At 39.5% G+C, this 19,594-nt stretch overlaps 1 protein-coding gene across 2 annotated transcripts in view; it reads left to right on the top strand.

Moving 5' to 3' along the window:
• Positions 1–4,560: 4,560 nt before the first annotated feature.
• Positions 4,561–19,594, top strand: part of PTCHD4 (patched domain containing 4) — an 82,911-nt gene continuing 67,877 nt past the window's right edge. The window contains exon 1 of one of the 2 annotated variants that reach the window (XM_026678992.2): positions 4,561–5,479. In XM_026678992.2, coding sequence (XP_026534777.2) covers positions 5,105–5,479 — 375 coding nt within the window. In that variant the 5' untranslated portion in view covers positions 4,561–5,104. Of the gene's footprint in view, positions 5,654–19,594 lie in introns of both variants that reach the window. The other variant, XM_026678991.2, reaches the window with a different exon arrangement.

The raw sequence follows: 19,594 nt of genomic DNA, 5'->3' as shown, positions 1-19,594 counted from the left end.
AAAAAAAGGCATTTATACTTTTGACAAAAGTATTGCTGTTTGTTTTTTGAAAATACTTGATGTTTTACAAAAATGATTTGGACTATATTGGACTGCTCAATGGCAATACGTGTGTGTGTGTGTGTGTGTGTGTGTGCATGCGTGTGTGTGTTTTAAAATCTTGTTTGGGTCAGAAGGATTGCCCATGTCTGTAGTAGCACTTAACCTCTGGAACCCCATTCCTCCTGGGTTTAAATTAGCCCCAATTCTGTTGCCTTTTTGTAAAGTCCTTACAATCTGTCTCTCCTCTGAAGGTCAGGATCTCATGAGCTGAAGGTATTTGTGGTTGCCTTTGGTGACCATTTTTCTTTGGCTTTCTGTGTTTCATTTATTGTACTTGTTGTATAATTATTTTTTTCACCGTGTTAGCCATCTAAAGTACCTTATGTGAGATTGATAGCCTTATAATTCTAATCAATAAATTTCTTCACTGTTAATTAAATTAAAAAGAGTTTATAAAGCTTCTAAATATAGAATTCATTTTGTTCAGAACTGAAAAATTGGAGTCATTATAATAATAATAAATGCACAACATCCTTGACCTAACAATTGTTGATAAGAAAGACAATATTTTTTGATAGTAGATATGACAGTACCTAGTGACAGAATAGAAGAGAAAGAACTGGAGAAGATAAGAAAATATAAAGACATGCAAACAGGAGTAGAACGATGATGGCACCAAGAAAGCAAAGGTAATACAAACAGTAACAGGCACCTTGGGTGCAACCCCAAAACAACTGAAGCACCACTTGAACATCTTTGACATCCCCATCAGTTAATTACAACACACAACTTAACTTGGAACAGCTTCCATCATCTGATCATATATTTAATACCATCAATCAATACTATCTATCAATAGGTATGTTTAAATGCTAAATTTGGTCTGAACATCTGGCTGACTGTGCAACAAAGCATAATAATTGGAATTAAACAGCAATATAATACTTTTTAAAAAGAGATGCAATTGAATCTGAAAATGGACTTTAATCTGAAAATGCATTAAGCACTATCATCTTGCCAAATAAAGAATTTTGGGAAAACTCTTGAAAGCTTGCATTCCATTCAGTGATTTTATGTTAGGTGGATATTATACTGATAGGTCTTTTAATAAGAAACTACAAGATTCTCTTAGGTTATTTTCTGCCCAGGCAATCTTGAAACTACGTACACCTCAGCACACTGATGTTGTGATCTGTATGGGCTGTTTCACCAGTGCATTTATTGTTCTTAATAAATTGTCATTTATTGTTGCCATAATCAAGTGATGAACATTTCATTGGTAAACTTGGTCTCAAATCCTGTTTGAAATCCTTTCTCAGCTGTTACTAAATGACAGAGGAAACTGCCTGATTTCCCAGCCTCCATTTCCATATGTGAAAAATAAAAATAGCTAATTATCTTCCTACTAAGCTTGTTATCTGTGGAAATGAAAGGAGGAAAGTACATTTGGCATTCCGATGCAATTCATCTCACAGCACTAACATGCTATAAACAGCAGATTTTCTAGCTGCGTCATGGTGACTTAGGAAGTTGCTACTTCCTAAGCATTTGATACTACAATTTCTCATTTATAATTGCAATAATTAATCACATTAATAATTTTGGATTAAATAGAACCAGTACAATTTTCATGCTGGTTGTTTTGTGTATCTCTGCAAACACATGTTCTACCATCCTGGGTAATTCTTCACAGGGGTATATGTGTGCTTTGTGTAGCAAGTAAATCCTGGAGACCAAACTAAATACAAAGTTTGACAGATAGTTTGCATGTTGACTTGAAAGTGGTATCAGGCCACAGCAAGTCACCACAATTGAGATTGAGATCCCCAGAATAGGAAATATGGAGAGCCAGTTTGGTACAGTGGTGAAACTGCTGGCCTAAAACCATGAGACTGTGAGTTCTAGTCCTACCGTAGGCATGAAAGCTGGAGGAGTGATGTTGGGTCAGTCACACTGTCTCAGCCCACCTCACAGGACTGCTGTTGTGGGGAAAATAGGAGGAAGGAGTATTATGTTCACCACTTTGAGTTACGTATAACGAAATAAAAGTAGGGTAAAAATCTGATAAATAGAATGCTCCAATATGCAGTACTAGTTGTAAACTGAAAAAAAATGGTAAACAGTAAAACCAATGGATGTTAACTACACTACAGTTTCATTGTATTTGTTAGTCTCAAAAATTACTTTTTAAGATATTCAATCACAGTGCTAAAATAGTTTCCTGGAGGTTTCTGGATATAGTCCCTTTTCATGTTTTAATTCTTTCATAATATGATAAGCCTTTGCTATGTAAAGCATAGATCACGGCTAAAAAAGCTGACCTATTTATTTAATGTACAATGTACAGGTTGCTCAACTTCCAATAACTGAATGGCTCTAATGCATAGCTGTCATTAGAGTTTTGTAATATTACCTGTATAGGAAAAGATTTGGCAATTGAGTTTGATGCAGAATACAATGTTATGCTTTATCTATTATTGCTATTTGAGATTAAGAGGCTATTGTATGGCTACCATATCTGAATTACAAAATTTCAGACTGCTATTGAATGGAAGCAATATTTTCTATATCTTTATTGCCAACTAATCCAGATTGCAGAGTCCAGTTTTTTTCAATCAAGATACGATTGTTCTGTTTAAACCAAGATAGACTTACCTACTGCCTAAAGCTTGTAGGAACATATTGGCCAAAACATCTTTTAATGTAACCTTAATACAAAACTTGGTTCTGCTGGTTAGCTTGGGAACCCAATGGTGGCGCTCCATGCTGGAGATGGCTGGTAGAGTGATAGAGGAGATTCCCCACCATATCAATTATAACCTGGTATATAGTTTTTGATGTGTGTACTTTTATTTTAATGGTGCTATATTTATAATTTTATGGTATGCCACTCAGAGTTGCTTTGGAAAGGGAGAAGGGCGGCATATAAATTTAACAAATAAATAAATAAAGTAGGATAAATATTGTAATTTAAATGATTTCTTTCCTAAATATTTAAACCCAATAATATCAGGTTTTAGAAAGTTATGAATTTAAATACATACATTTAAACTAGAATTTGCTCGAGAATTCACTTTTTCTCAAACATCAAGTCTAACACCTGTAACATTTGGAAGTGCAATGGACAGCGGCAGGTTATTCTGAAGATAGTTCTTATCCAAAGGAAAAGCCCATATCAAAACTAGAGGAAGGGTATTGAAATTAAATATGAACACAGACATCTGGTAGATGAGAATCTCTGATATAGTCCATTTGGTTTATAAACCATTTTAAAAAGTGATTAACCTTGTCAAATTTAAATGTATTGGTAAACAGTGTGACAGGTTTTTGTCCTAGACCTGATATGATGGTAGGAGTGTGTGAGTGTACCTAATTCTGACCAACTCAGGATGCTACTGTTATAAAAAGTCCTTTATTAGCTGTCTTGAAATTCTTGAAATAGCCTATAGCAAAAAAAAAAAAAATGTTCCAAACTGAAACAGCCAAAGAATATAAGAATGGCAGAGAAAGAAAGAAAGAAAGAAAGAAAGAAAGAAAGAAAGAAAGAAAGAAAGAAAGAAAGAAAGAAAGAAAGAAAGAAAGAAAGAAAGAAAGAAAGAAAGAAAGAAAGAAAGAAAGTTGCAGTTCAAAAGAAAGAATTTTGCAGTCTAGCGTCTAATGTTGTGTATGGGGTGTGTGTGTGTATATGGATGGGTGTGTGTGTGTGTGTGTGTGTGTGTGTGTGTGTGTAACGTCCCTTTCAGGGCATTGGTGCAAAGCTGCTGAAAAGCCTTCAAAGATGGATTCCGGAGCAGACCTTTTGACGGACCAGCAGCAGGTAGCTGAGGTGGGCAGGTAGCTGAGACAGGGGGCTCTTGGCTGAGTCAGTAAGGAGCGCTCTGCCTTGAACCTGGAAGCCTCTGGGCAGCCAGTTCTCCTGGAAGACCGCCGGCCACGTACCTGGCGCTTGAAGGCAAGGAACAAGAGCATTTCAGCACAGGATCAAGGGCGGGCCCCCACCCTCAGCTCCTAGCAGTAGTCAAGCCCGAAGCTTAGGCGAGAGCGGCTGAACCTTCTTACCATTTCCTCTCATTCTCTCCCCTGGCTCCGTCGCCTAAAGCCTCTTTCCGGGGCCAAAAGGCGCGGCTGGAAGGGGACACCCGCTCGGCTAGCCCCAGGCCCCGATCCTGGCCGGGAAGCAGGAGAGAAAGGAAGAGGAAGGCGGCGGCGGCGGCGGCTGAGGTGCCTTCCCGAAGCCGAGCTCCAGCTCTCGGGCGCTGCCTCGCTCCCGCCAGAGGAAGGGAGGGCGCGAGAGACAATGGGGCCGGCTGGGTTCCGCCGCAGCCTCATCTTTCTTTCCAGTTCCCGCCTTTCTGGTCGCTTGCTTCTCGCCCGCCCGACAGCCAAAGAGGGCGGGCTACCCTCAGGTAGGCAGGGTGGGGTGGGGGGGGGGGGGTTTCCCGCGCCTCCTCTTTAAGGGAAAGGCAGGGTCAGGCGCAGCCTCCTCCTCCTCCTCCTCCTCCTTCCAGGAGCCTCGCCGGCTCGCCCGGCGCTTAAACTTCAAAGCAGCCGAGAGCTCCGCGGCAGTCCTGAAATGCCGCCGCCCACCTCGCTTCGGAGGGCTTTGCACGAGCGCGCCAGGAAAGAGCGGAGGGGGGTGAGGACGAGGGGGGGGGGACTTGGCTCTGCCGCCGCCGCTGCCGCCCGGCGCTGCCCCGGAGGATCGCGAGTGGAAGCGGGGCCGAAAGGCTGAGAAGGGGAGGGGGGAGAGGGAAGCCCGAGGGAACCCCCTCCTCTGCCCCCCCCCCACTTCACCCCGTAGCCCCGCACGCGCGCAACGCCCCCCCCCGCTCCATTGATCAATATTTGGTCATCTTGCTGCAACTTGCTGCAGTGTTTGAAGCGGGTAATAGAGGGAGAGGAAGGACGAGCCAGCGGGGCGAGCGAGTGAGCGCGAAAGTCCGAGGCAGGCAAAGCGGGGCTCGTCAGGCCACTTAGCTCCCGATGTCCCCCGTGCTTTCGAAGAAGACGGCCGGGAGCATCCGCAAGCTGGCTCGGGAGAAGGAGGAGGAGGAGGAGGAGGATGCTGCGGCAGGTGATCCACAGAGGGCTCCGGTCGTTCTGCCACCACCTGGGCTTGTTCGTCAGCCGGCACCCTGTCTTCTTCCTCACCGTGCCCGCAGTCCTGACCATCATCTTCAGCTTCAGCGTCCTCAACCGCTTCCAGCCTGAAATGGACCTGGAGCTCCTAGTGGCCCCGAGTCACAGCTTGGCCAAGATCGAGAGGAGCTTGGCCAACAGCCTTTTCCCCCTCGACCGCTCCAAAAGCCATCTCTATTCGGACTTGCACACCCCGGGGAGGTATGGCCGGGTGATCCTTCTCGCCAAGCCCGGGGGCAATATTTTGCACCAGGCTGAAGGGCTGCTGCAGATCCACCGAACCGTGCTGGAAATGAAGGTGAACCACAAAGGCTATAATTATACTTTTTCCCATCTGTGTGTGTTGAGAAATCAGGATAAGAAATGCGTGCTGGATGATATAATTTCAGTGCTAGAGGATCTGAGGCAGGCTGCCCTCTCCAATAAGACAACTGCCAGGGTGCAAGTGAGCTATCCCAACACTAAATTAAAGGTATGCTCTTAATTGCATGCTTTTGCCGATTAAAGAAACAGCACTTCATTTCTTGTCCTCAGCAGCAAAGAGAAACATTGATGTTGTTATTGGTTGTTGTCGTTGTTTAAACAAGAAGAGATAGCAAGGGCATGGTTTTAATTGGGGATGCTGTGGGAGAGGAGGCAGGTTGGAAGGGGAAAATGGAGCAGTGTCAGAAGTCATTGGTACAAGCAAGAGCGGCAGCAGGCTTAGCTTGGAGTGCAGAAGTTGTGTAGAAAAATGCAACCTCTTGCTCCCAGCACAAACTGCCTTTGGCATGAGAGCACCTTTAACATAGACCACAAGGGAGTTTTTTTAACAGGTGCCTGATAGCAAACCAACCCTATAATGAGCTAATTGCAGTGATTCTAGGAGCTCCCTTCTCAAGGCTGTGGACCAAGTCCAGAGTGAGAATTAGGAGTCTTACAATGGAGCCGAAACTTGGATTGAGCCACCAGTGCAGCCTAGGGAGGAAAGCAAAATGAAGAGGTATGGAATTAGTTTTGTCCAGTTAGCAAGTTAGTCAGTGTAATTTCTTTTAATGTTTTTTTTCAAATAATGCTTGATGGCTATTTCCTCTTGGTGAAATAGAATTTCTCTGGAGCGGATGCTTCCTGGAAGACATTTCAAAGGCCAATACTTTCCGCAGCAAACAGAATTTGGGTATAACCTAAAATGTTGATTATTGTTAGATGCCATATCAACAATATTAGTGATGTAGTTTTGTGGCCTTACCTTGAATACTAGCAAATAATGCAAACTTTTAATTATCTTCAGTATTGATGAGGTGTGTCCTAATTTACAAATAATGTAGGTAATAGCACAATCATTGATCGTATCAAAAAACTTAGAAGAATAAAATTTTCTCCCATTACAGATTTAGTTTTATCTGCAGCTCAAACTTCATTTTCTCCTGTGCTTTTATGGCAGCCTCTCTTAGACTAATACAGTTCTTAATCTACTAGTTGAAGATCAGATATGTCTCTGGCCAATTTGCTGGGCACAGTCCAATGAAAGCCAGTTCTATTTCACTGACATTAATGACACTATTTGGTCATAGGTGTTCTTATCTTATTCATATTTTTCTTGGATATAAACTTCATTAAGCTAATCGGGATTTACTTCCAAGTAACACATATAGGATTATGCAGTGTAATTCTCTTCACTATTGTCCTTGGGAATTCTCAGTATTGACCTTGTCTGGACAATGCCATTTCATTTACTATTTTTTCCAAGTAGAAGATTATCTTGTAGCAAATAAAGTTCACTCCGGAAGTGGATACATATTGTAAAGGGTAGCAAAGTGTCACACTGTAGTTATGGCAATATTTGTGCATTTTATTTCACATAAATTAGTTCCACTGAGAGGTACAATTAACATATGAAATGGCTTTTGCTTTTTATGCTAAAACTGAGGATTCTAGAATATCATATGCTTGTTTCTAACTACTAATTACTCATCTTTGCTAAGGAGAATGCTAACTTCAAAAACTAATAGATAATAACTGCAGTTGCTTTTTTATCCTTGGGGAATCTCTCTCTCTCTCCCTCTCCCCCCCCTCTCTCCCTCCCTCCCCCCCCCCTCTAGATTATAGTTATAAAATGGTCAGGGCAAAGCTGGCTACAGTTTTTATCCAAGTGCAGTTTTGAGTTTGAATGCAGGGTCATAAGATTTTGTGGAATTTAAATGGTTGAGAGTAATGGGGTATTTACATTTTTAAATTGCATAGAGATTATTGTATGGTTGGTTGTGTTTAGTTCAATTTTTTTCTTTTAGTGGTGCTTGTCCAGTTTTATTTTGTGGAAGAGCACCTCATTTCGTTGCACCCGCTTGCGAGTGTAATGACAAATAAATTCTTATGTCTTATGTCTTTTTGCATTTGAATTTGAACCAGAAAACTATTCCAGTATTTCATCAACCTATCTGTATGGCAGATCATACTTGTCATTCTTGATTGAGTGAGAAGATGAAAGTTTAACAGTGGACACTCCCCATGGTGGCTGAGGGAATATAAAAAGTTTGATTGATGTTGGTGGGACCTCAGATGAAGTCTAGGAGTTTGGATTACAGATGTTACTTGAGCAATTAATCCAAAGGAATATAAGCATCCATTATGGCTGTATAACACAGAGACACCTTGTTCTTCCAGAAAACTCTGTCACTGAAGGATGGTGACATCTGGTGAAATGTGGCCTCACAGAAATGCTTTGGTGTCTAATCTATAGTAATGATAGCAAATCAATGTTTCAGTCACCATTGGATCCTTAGAGAATCATCCATGTCAATTTGGCAAATAGGAAGAAGTTTAAGAGCTTTCAGAGGCACATTAATTTTTTGCAAAACACCTGGAGCATTAAATAATGAATCTTTGACATTAAATGGAAAGATAACTATCTTTGAAATGAAACCATTAGGACTGCAAATAAAACCCATAAGCGTGGACATGATACTTTGAGATATTTGGATTATCACACTACACCCATAATTACCCTTGCAATAGCTAGAACTATCCAGTTGGGTAGACATACCATACATTATTTGTTATGAGAGATGGGAATTCCGAGGGACTGGAAAAGGGATTGTTTAAGACCTTATTTGGGAATTGGAATAAACAATGGTAACATGCAATTATCCCTACTTGGAATTGAGTAATGGCTGAACAATGATAGGCTCTCTTTCTTTTTTTCTAGGTAGGCTGGTATTCTTTCAGAAACGTGGATTGCTGCATGAGACCTAGAAGCATTCTTGGAAATAAAAATTATACTGGATGTTATGCAGCATGCCAACTTCCCATTTTAAAATTAAATAGATTTTTAAAAATCAGGCAAGGTTTTAAGAGCCTGCTAAGCCCTAAGAATCATTGGCACTTTGGAGCATCAAGTTGTAGAGTCTTGAATCAAGATATCTTTCTCACTAGATCCCTTCAAACTCTGTTCATCCGTTAGATTCTTTAAATCAAGAAAATTAAGCATGAGGTTCTGGTGGTTGTGTTCCTACTTGATGGCCTGATTCCAGATGTTAATGTTATGTTTTGTGTTGTATTTTGATAAGTTTTGGATCTATACCCAATAAGTAACAGAATAACAGAGTAGGAAGGAATTTTGGAGGTCTTCTAGTCCAACTCCTTGCTCAAGCATGACATCCTATATCCATGATGGCGAACCTACGGCACGCGTGCTGGAAGTAGCATGCAGAGCTATTTCTGCCAGCACGCGAGAGGTCGCCCAGAAGAGCCCCACTGTGCATGCGTGCATGTGCCGCCCCGACAGCTGATTGTTGGGTATCTGGCACGCATGCGCAGGGTGCGGGGGAGACACACACGCATGCACAGAGATGCACAGCACACACAGGGGTCTTGCACGCATACTCAGAGATGTGCAGCGCATGCAGGGGGATCACACACGCATGCGCAGAGATGCATGGTGCGCGGGGGGATCATGCGTGCATGCACAGAGATGCACATCACGCTTGGGGGAGTTGCACATGCATGCTCAGGGGGCATGGGGGGGCAGCACGCATTGCCTTCTGGGTGCTCGGCATGGGAGCCGAAAAAGGTTAGCCACCACCATATCATTTTAATCAAATGGTTGTCCAATCTCTTATTAAAAGCCTCCAGTGAGAGAGCACCTACAACTTTTGAAGGCAACCATTCCACTGATTGGTTGTTCTCACTGTCAGGACATTTCTCCTGAACTCTATGTAGGATCTCCTTGATATGTTTCTATCTGTTGCTTCATGTGCCTTTATGTCCCGCCTTCGCCTAAAGATTACCTGTTCCCTGCTCTCATTAATTGATTTATTTAGCTGGTAAATTGTTTATATATGGAGGTTATAGATTCCTAAATGATTGGATTCATACTTTGGAAGTACTTCTGGAAAATGTTGTTATCAGAAGCTTAGGTGGCCTTTTTGAAATGGAGCTGATATGCAGCTGTGGTCTTTCTGGAACAGAAATGTCCTGGCCAATTGATGACATTTAAGATTACTGCTATAATAGCTATATGACATAGCAATAGTCTCTCAAAAGTATATTAAATAGAGTTACATTATTCACAAAAGTATCTGTAGTGATGTTTCATATACGTTTTCTACGTTGTATATCTTTGAAGAGTGATTGAAAGCTTGATTTCAGTTGAACACAACCACTAGGTGGAAACATTTTACTCCTATTCTGCAAGAGTTGTGTGTGCTCAGAGACTCCGTTTGTACATCATACTTAACTAGAGTCAATTGCTGAGAAGGGCGGCTATAGAAATCAATCAAATAGTTTAACCATGTTTTGATAAAACCACTGTTGGATGAGTTTACATCATATACTAAGTCATGATTTGTTTACTTCAAACTTACATATTGTGTGAATTCAGACACAGTGATGTAATTATAAAACTTAAGAGTGCTTGGGATCTAGTTTTCTTTAGAATTATAACATTGTGTCTGAATTCACACAATCTGTAAGTCAGAAAGAAATAAACCATGGCTTAGTATGTGATGTAAACTCAGCCAAAAGTTTTTATCAAAATGGTTATCAATTATAGTTAAAGTATTTTGTTTGATTTATTTATTTGTATCTCAACAAATGACTCTAGCTAAGCATGACGTATAAACCTCCTCCCACCTACCACCCACCCCAGATCTCTAGCTTGCTGTTATCATTAGTGGGAAGATCCCTTTCAGATGTTCCTCGTGTGTAACATGATATATGTGGTGAATGGAGGTGAAACTTTTTCATTAATGCTGACATTTCATATATGGGTCTTCCTCACAGAATTTTTGCTCATATTTGGGGCATTTTTTTTGTTCTCTCCAGTTTCATCACTTCTGAGATTTAAACTGAAATCTGCTACTAAAATTCTAATAATAAAATACACTACTGTGAAAACTGGATAAAGAATGATGCATGTGTGTAAAATGAGTAAATAAATGACACACATACCATTATCCCCAGTAATTGCAGGCAATTGTGTTCTTTGTGTCTCAGCTACACTCTTTATATAACAATGAAGAGAGAGTATAGTTGAGACACAAAGAATACAAATTGAGTGCAAGCTTTCAGAATGGCTGTACTTTTTTATACTAGTATATTATTTTCAGTATAAATTCTGAGGTAATATGCTCTAGAAGGTTTGGACAATATATACATTTTACAAGATACATGTTCATTTAACAGATCAAGGATCATATTATTTTAGTCAGTGAAATAATCATTTTTTTCTATTCTACCTGTACTTCTTAAGAAACAACTCTATTTTTAAAAAAGTATATCTTTATTGTGATTAAATTGCTATCGGAATGAATGAAAGAAACATAGTACATGAATAAAATGGTATCAAGAACATACAATTTATATTATAAAACCTTCTGCAATTCCCCAAGTCCCTGTAATGTCTCTGTGGGTACATGTTAAGAGTATGAAATGTTTAAATCTTCTCTAAAAGAAGAGTTTTTACACATGCTGAGGATAACTAATGCTTCCCTGGGATAAGTAGCACACTTTGTCTGATTGCTCCTTCCCAGCTGAGGGTAAGATTATTGGGGAATGGGCAGGGTAGCCTCTGTTCTAGTTTAGAAGACAGAAATTCATAAAAGGTTGGTTCACTCATCTTCACTTCCAAAACCATGTTCCTTGATACACTCCCTGATCTTCACAGTCAGCTCTGCCATTTTGTGCAATTTCTTTCAGGATAGGAAGAGATATCTGGGGGTTGCCAAAAGGATTTTCTTCCAAAGACAATGTCCTGTCTAGCTACATGGGACTTCTCTTAAAGACCAGTTGGAAGCTACAGCTTATCTGGAATGCAGTGATGTGTGCAGCAACAGGCATACAATACCACAATATGCCAGTATGGTATCTATCCAGAACGTTTTGTGAGGGAAGGGAAGGGGGGGGAAGGGAAGGGAAGGGAAGGAACAGACAAGATAGAAGATACAAAGATGGAGGAAAATTATAGAAAATGAAAAAATACAGAAAAAGGTGATGGTGGCAAGAAAATCGGTGGTATCTTGCAAAGAATTTGGGATTGATATCTATTAATAAAAAGGAAATCATCCCATAATTAAGAGCATAAACATGAAAAATGGATATAATAATTTTCCCCACCTGAGTAGGGATCATTGTGGTGATCAGATTTTGATGTTACTGCAATGAGTACAAAATAGGCCAATGCCCCTAGAAAATAATTTGACATTTCCATTTATGTTTAATTATTGTTTTAGAAAAACTAATACATTTCTCAGAAAATGCAAAATGTGTTTGTCTTTTTCCTATTACCCAGAATAAGCTCATGTACATAATGATATTAATATTAATATATTTAACTGCCCCAGTTTTTTTTTTCTGGAACCTGTATGCCTATCTATCTAAAATCTATAAAGTTTTGCAGTCTGTTGCACTTGAATGATATTTTATCTCAGGATTCTTTTTGAAATGTTGTCTACATTAAAATAAAATTTCTGAAAGTGTAGATAAGTTGTACAAATCTCATCCAATGGCATTCATGGAGAGATGTAAAAAACATCAAGAATGCAGTCTAAGCAGCTTGCAATCAAAGTCCTGCCTCTTTTGAATAATCCCTTTCAGATGCCACTGGGTCTTCTCCAGTATATCCAGTCTAATAGATATATCATGCTGCCTGCTGAAAACAGAGATGAATTTGATGTATCTTCATGCATTACAGCTCTGAAATTCTTGAATCTAGCTGACTGACTATTGTCTCTCTTTTTTTTTCTGATGCTGGTAATGCCTTCAGAATTCCAGATACATTTTCTCAGAACTTGATTTCATCATTCTGTAAGGTGGGGGGATTAAACTTTGTTTCCTATTTCTTCCATTCAGAAGAAAGATGGGCATCCCAAAATCAGAATGCCTGGATTAATTCGAGTTTAGTCAAGAGACATCTAGTTTTAAAAGGAAAAGTGAACACAAATGAAAACTATACACACTATACAAGTAACCGATCTTTTCCTTCCATCTAAACATTGAATATTTATTTATGTGCAGTACCGCTTTTTGATTTTAGCTTGCTTCTCAACTTAGAAACTTCCTTAAAAGACTTCTATTTTTATCGTATTAGCACTCTGTAAAGTGCTTTGGGCCAAACATTGGCTCTACCATTATATAAGTGGCTTAGTCCAACAATCTAATCACTGCCATATTGGAAAACAGTGAATGACTAAAGAAACATAGACTAACTAAATCTCACAGCAATTTAAAATGCTCCTTACAGAAATCTAGTCATAATTTGATGAGACTTCCTAAAGATGTCTGTCTGTCTGTCTGTCTGTCTGTCTATCTATCTATCTATCTATCTATCCACATCCATTCATCCAAATAGCAAATTAAAGCAAGCAAAAACACGAATACATATCCAAAAACATAAGGCCCAAAGTAACAAGAGAAATTACAAAAATATCGATTAGTACAAGCAGGAAACGGATCTCTTCACATATGTGAGGCCTCAGGCTTGAGCCCAGAATGGAATCTCCTAAGTCTTATTGAAGACCTACAGAATCAAGGACAATCTGATCTCTGGACCCACCAGAGTCAATGCTTTATTGATGGATAACCATAGGAGAAAGAAATTATAGCAGCATAAGCTGTAATATGGAGGCATTTTCTATTGCCTTTGATATTGGTTTCCTCAAAAGTAGTCATGAAAGGACTCTAGAAACTAAATATCCATGCCTATAAAGGCCTCTGCCATTTTTGTGCCTCATGAAAAGCCAATTTACAAGAAGACTCTAAAACAAATCAAGTTTATTGCTTCTGATGTTATCATGTGTGCAGGTAGTTCAGAATATTAATGCAACAAGCTGAAATAGGAATAGCATTTTCTTCCTCCTAAATTCTTGCAAACCACATGAAGCATGATGTGAGATTAAGAATCAGTGGGGTATCCATAGTTAATCATCTGGGCCAGAAAATCTTTAGTTATATTCTTATCTCAACCATGAAGTCATTTTCACTAAACTGTCTTAGAAGTTAGATATATAGATAAAATAGGATGACATTAGATATGGGCTAAGAGAGATTGGGTGCCTGAGGCAGGAAATCCAAAAAAAATCACAATAGTATTGAAATAAAACCAGTAACTGACCATTTAATGCCTTGCTTGGTCTCACAAATCTGGTTGCACAAAATAGGCTGTTTCTTTCTTCTCTGCCAACTCAGAGTCTGGACCTACTAACTCCTGTCTGGCAACAGGAAAGGTATTCTTTAGCACGACCACTGAGTGAGTTAAATGGTTGGGGATATTTCAGTTTTATTAACTGACAAGGATCCTATTGCAAATAGGTTCATGAGCAGTGGAAAGTCAACAATTTTGATCAGGGGCTTGGGGGCATTTATTGCAATCCAATGTTGTACTCACAGTGGTGAAAGCTGACTAAGAACAGAAGGGAGAGACATATGACAACTTAACAGGATACTCCAGTACTTTTGTGGGAAATATATTTGGAGAAGACTGATAGGAAAGAAGCTGATTAACAGCCTCCTCATCTTCAAATGAAAAATAAACCTTGTCAATTTCTATTGGTAGGGCAAAACTAGCTGTCAAACAGTCCAAAGGGAAAGCATAAATCACCCTGTTCCAATGCAAGCAATCTCTTAGTCTTTTTGCTAAATTTTCACTTTGTTATGAAAACATAACAGACCCAAACTCAATCATTCCACTATTTTCATTTGCAGTTTATTTTTCTAAAAGGATCTTGCCAAACACTTCAAGTTAAAAACAGGAATGTCTATTTCGGTTTCTCTCTGCACATCAATACTCAATGCAAATCTTGGAGCGAAGGCAGTTTCAGATAGGTTCATAACGCTAGGGGAAAGGCCTCTCCTTCCTTTTAATCACGTATAGGCCCATTATAATGCTTAGGCTGGATACAGTTGTCCAAACATTATAGCCACGTAGATATATACCTCTCTAGGTGAGAAAACGGGAGGTTTACTCTTTGCTTTCTTTTTTCCTGAATTTAGAGTTCTATCTTCTAGTCTGTTGGTCTTCCATGTACCTGGGGTACCCTACCTAAGTTCCTGCTGTGCCCTTTGCTTTTCCCATTCTCCTTTGACTTTGCCAGTAAAGGTAATTCTGTCAGGACTTATCAGACCAGATACTTCATGCAAGATGGCCAAGGGAAAGAGCCAAAAAACAAAAGCATGCAGTTTACCTTTGCTAGACTTTGATTGTGTAGATCAGTGTTTCGCAACCTTGGCAAGAAACCTGAACTCCCACAATTGGGGTCGGCTGAAGAATTCCAGGAGCCCACACACATGCCTTCAAACTGCCAAGGGTGAGAAAGACTGGTACAGATCATGCCAGGATTCAGAATATATTAAGGCTGATAAATGTGTGCCAGAACATTTGGTTATTCTTTTCAGGAATTTTACATAAATAATAAGGTAGGGTAAAAATGAGTTTGGAGGAAAAGAGGATCAGAATAGGAAAGAGTATGGGACATTGTCCCCTGGCTGATTTGTTAAATAAACAGTATATTATCAAATTGAGACAAAATCAAAACTGTGGGTCAAAATACTAGTAATCTGTTATTGGAAATAAAAGGACACATTCTTATTTAGTATATCAGCTGCTCTTGTTTTTGCTCAAGCTGTTTTTAATCTAAATTAGTTTAAGAAAGTTCGACCTGGAATGAAATGCTTTGGAAACAGATTGCAAAGGATTTTGTTCAGATTGCAGGCTACTGTGCCCTTCCGCTTTTCTAGAAAATCTCTTTCCTTCCCTTGGGTGGATCTTCTTGGACATAGATATTTTGATATGTGTGCAGATATGTGTGCTTATATTTGTATGCATTCAGACATATATATTTCAAAGTGTCAAAACACACATACAGGCAGCAGGTACAACAAGCAGCTAAAAAATCTTTTCTACTGCCCCGTTTCTTTCAGTTGTGGGGCCTGCCCTCTGGAATACTAATTCCCTCCACCCTGAGATCTGTATGATTACCACTCCAGCAACAGGTCTAGAGTAGGGGGGTTGTGAACCAGGGGTGGGATTCAAATTTTTTAACAACCGGTTCTGTGGGCGTGGCTTAGTTGGGGGGCGTGGCTTGGTGATCATGTTATTGGCTGGGCGTGGCCAACTCAATATCACTCACATCGAGGCACGCATCTCCTTGCCTGGCTTCTCATGACTGTGGGGATGCTGCAACAGTCGTAAGTGTGAAAAATGGTCATAAGTCACTTTTTTCAGTGCCATTGTAACTTTGAATGGTCACTCCATCCAAGCAAAGTACCAGCAAAGGAGGGGGAAAAAATTCCAGAGACGTTCCCGAGACAGGAAGTCTAGTCCTGCCAATAATGTAATAAGGGTTAACGGAGATGCAGTTTCTGTAAAGCAACACCAGAATGTTTCCTTCCTGCCTTCCTTACAGGATTAGGCCAGTAATTTCTTCTAACAACCGGTTCTCCGAACTGCTTAGAATGTTAACAACTGGTTCTAGCGAATAGGTGCGAACTGGTAGAATCCCACCCCTGTTGTGAACCCTGAAAGTTTCTTTTGCTTGATGTATATGGAGGGTTTCCCCCCACCCCACTTTCTGGAGGTGTAATTTTTTTCCTATTTTGTTGTTTCTAAATAAATAAATAAATAAATACATGCATACATACATACATACATACATACATACATACATACATACATACATACATACATACCAAAGGTGGTATTCAGCAGGTTCTGACCAGTTCTGGAGAACCAGTAGTGGAAATTTTGAGTAGTTCGGAAAATAACAAATACCACCTCTGACTGGAGATTTTACAGTATTCTTCCCCTGCCATGCCCACCAAGCCACGCCCACAGAACTGGTAGTAAAAATTTTTTGAATCCCACCACTGATAAATACATACATACTGCCTTTTTAGACCTAACCTATGTGGGAGTGTTTTGATAGCACAATGGCTATAGCTCTTGGCTAGAACTCTTGTAAAAATATTGTTCAAATCCTGCATGTTTTTTATTACTTTTCCTGCTTTTCTCCTGCCTGCCTGCCTGCCTGCCCACCCTCCTTCCCTCCAGTGGTGCATCATTTAATCATTTTTAATTTCAAGGACAAGATTTCTCTCCCATCTTTCAAATAGTCTGTGGTAGAGTAGTAAGAAAAAGATTTGTGTTGTACAACTTGGAGCAAGTTGGGAATTTTGCTTCTTGTTCACAGCACTCAAGCTGGCAGAAATGAAGGCAATCAGAAACCACTTTTGATTCAATATTTCCGTGGGAAAAATAATGAACTGAAAATAGCTCCAGCAAGAGTGGAGCCAACTAGAACAGAATGAAGAATCAGCAGGTGGACCAGTTCAGGATTCCTCTCTGGACAAGGAGAGGACTTGGCATCACCCACAAGTACTCCAGATTGTTGCTCCTTATGAGGAGATTACAACAGTGATTTCCAGTGGGTTGAGAGCTCTAGGAGATAAGGGAACACCATCTTTGACCAAACCATGGTCAGTGCCTTTATTGACACAAGATTCATATATTTACTTTTCTAATCACTTTGGGAAACAGTTGTTTCTAACTGTCCTTCAGCCATTAAGAATCTATGGAATAACATTTGTACAATATCAGGTGAGTTTTCTTCAATGATTTGCAAAAGAAAATTTAAATATAAATGTAAGGACAATTATTATTTTTTTGGAATATACAGCAAAAGGGTGATGAGAATACTGTTTTGAAAAGTTACAAATGGGCTAAGGGTACTGATAGATTTGAAATGAGATTGTGATATTAATTATAAGAATCCTTCCTATGGGAAAATGAAGATTGGATATTAGAGGGAATTAGAAGGCATAAAAGATCATAATGAAAAGAAGAACGGGTACTTTTGATTTACTAATACGGAATGAAATAAAATATTTTAACATTGGACATATTGAGGGGCATCTGGGAATATAGTAGACCCAGAAGTTAATTTTAAGGGGGTCTACCATTGTACTTAGGCTGTTTAAAAGATGTTATGGAAGAGGAACAAGCTTTACTAGACAAGATTGAGACTTATTTAAAAGTGGGTTTAAAAATGATAGGTACAAGAATGATATGGTAAAAGATGTTACACTGGAAATCCAAATAACATCAGCTGATATCTTAAAAATTAGATCAATAATTAAAAGGGATGTAACATTTTAAAAAATCAAGTTCTAGGACAGGGCTGTCAAACTTGCAGCCCATGGGCCAGATGTGTCACGTGCTGGCCATGCCCATGCCCGGTTTAGTGAAGGGAAAAGTTGCGATACATCACATGTTGACAACATGACGACATGAGTTTGACACCCCTAATCTAGGATATTAATTGAAGAGATTACAGATCAAGATTGCTAAAAGTATAAGGAAGGAATCTAAAGCTGGTGTATTTGTTCAAGGTTAAAATAGCTATGTTGTTCTCTGGTAACTCTTATTGGATTTCTACTGACTAGGACTACAAAATTTTAAGGATTTGTTTATAGATATGATACGAGATACAGGGAAAAGATTAATTTGTTCATCACTTAAGAAAAGGTGATCAGTTAGCAAAATTGCTTACACACTATTTGTTGTGATGAAGGAGGAAATCATTTTATATATTTATTTATATTTTTCCTTTCCTGTATTACTTGTTTCCTTACCATTTTGCTTTCTGTTTTTTGTTTTCTATACTTTCCATTTTTTTTCTTTTTAATTTTTCTGAGTTTGTATTATTGTAGTGTTTTATTTTTTCATTGTAATGTTGAATAAAGAAACTATCTTTGATTCAAAGGGTTTAGAAATTGAAAGCATTACCAGTGCCAGTTGTTTGAAAGTGATGAGCTGAAATTTGTTTGAGGATTTAGTAAGCTTGTTCATGGATTAAAACATTGACCAGAACTTCTTCATATATTATGTTGTTAACTTATCGTGCACTGCCATTGGCATCTGCAGGAAGGGGGCTGGGGAGAAGGGTAAGTGATGAAACATACCTCCATGTTTTACAGCACTTCTTTTTTTTTGAAAATCACAACACATCTATGAATGTACTTGCATTTTGATACAATGCATATCTCATCGTTTAGAAACAGAGGATTATGTTCTGTGCAAGAATGTCTGTGATACCCCAACTGTTCTTTAGGGATATATCTAGTCATTTGCAAAGCAACATTATATTTTAATTTTTATTCACTATTTTTCTCTTGCAAACAGCTGAGATGGTGCTTTCAGGGGCGGGGGGGTTAAATAAGAAAACTCATACGAAATGGAGTAACTGACTTTGAGATAATACAGAATTATGTAGTTTTTCTGCTAAGATCTGACAGGGACACCTCTCTAGACAGAAGACTCTTTGTTCTTGCTGTTACTTGGGATTATCATCTAAAGCACTTCTGTTTAGCATCAAATTCTCTGGTGTCTACACTGGGGAGACTCCATTGCTTCTCTGCCTTTCATGGAACTAGCATTGAGCAACTTCAATAAATTTGGGAGGAGGAAGGAGATCATGGAAACTTGGCTAGTTCCATCAAACCTCTGATCAACCCTATTTAAAATGGACTAGAACAGGGTCTCTGTCATGTATGCCGATAGAAGGAAGGCGCGAGAATCAGTGACTATTTTTCAGCTCTTTATTAGTCCTGAGATCGACTCGGTTCTTGGAGATCGGTGGCAGCTTATATTGAACTGGCCTCGCCGGCCGTGGCCAATGACACCGCTTCGAATCTCCCGTGATCGGTTTCCTCCAATCGCAGGGGATTCACAGCGGGCCAATCAGTGCGGCTCGCTTGGCCAATCCGATTGCCACGCGCCCTGGCCAATCAGGACGCGGTATTACAAGAATGCTAATGTGCAATACAGAACAGTCTCCAACCTTGGCAACTTTAAAACTTGTGGACTTCAATTCCCAGAATTCCTCAGCCAACTTTTTTCTCCGGTCACTACAGAAACTGTTGTAAGTTGAGGACTACTGTAATA

This window comes from Notechis scutatus, chromosome 1 (assembly GCF_049901735.1).
Source record: "Notechis scutatus isolate UNSWTSFEM ecotype Mainland chromosome 1, rNotScu1.2, whole genome shotgun sequence".
Classification (NCBI taxonomy): domain Eukaryota; kingdom Metazoa; phylum Chordata; class Lepidosauria; order Squamata; family Elapidae; genus Notechis; species Notechis scutatus.
This window is presented reverse-complemented; position numbering and strand designations above follow the sequence as displayed.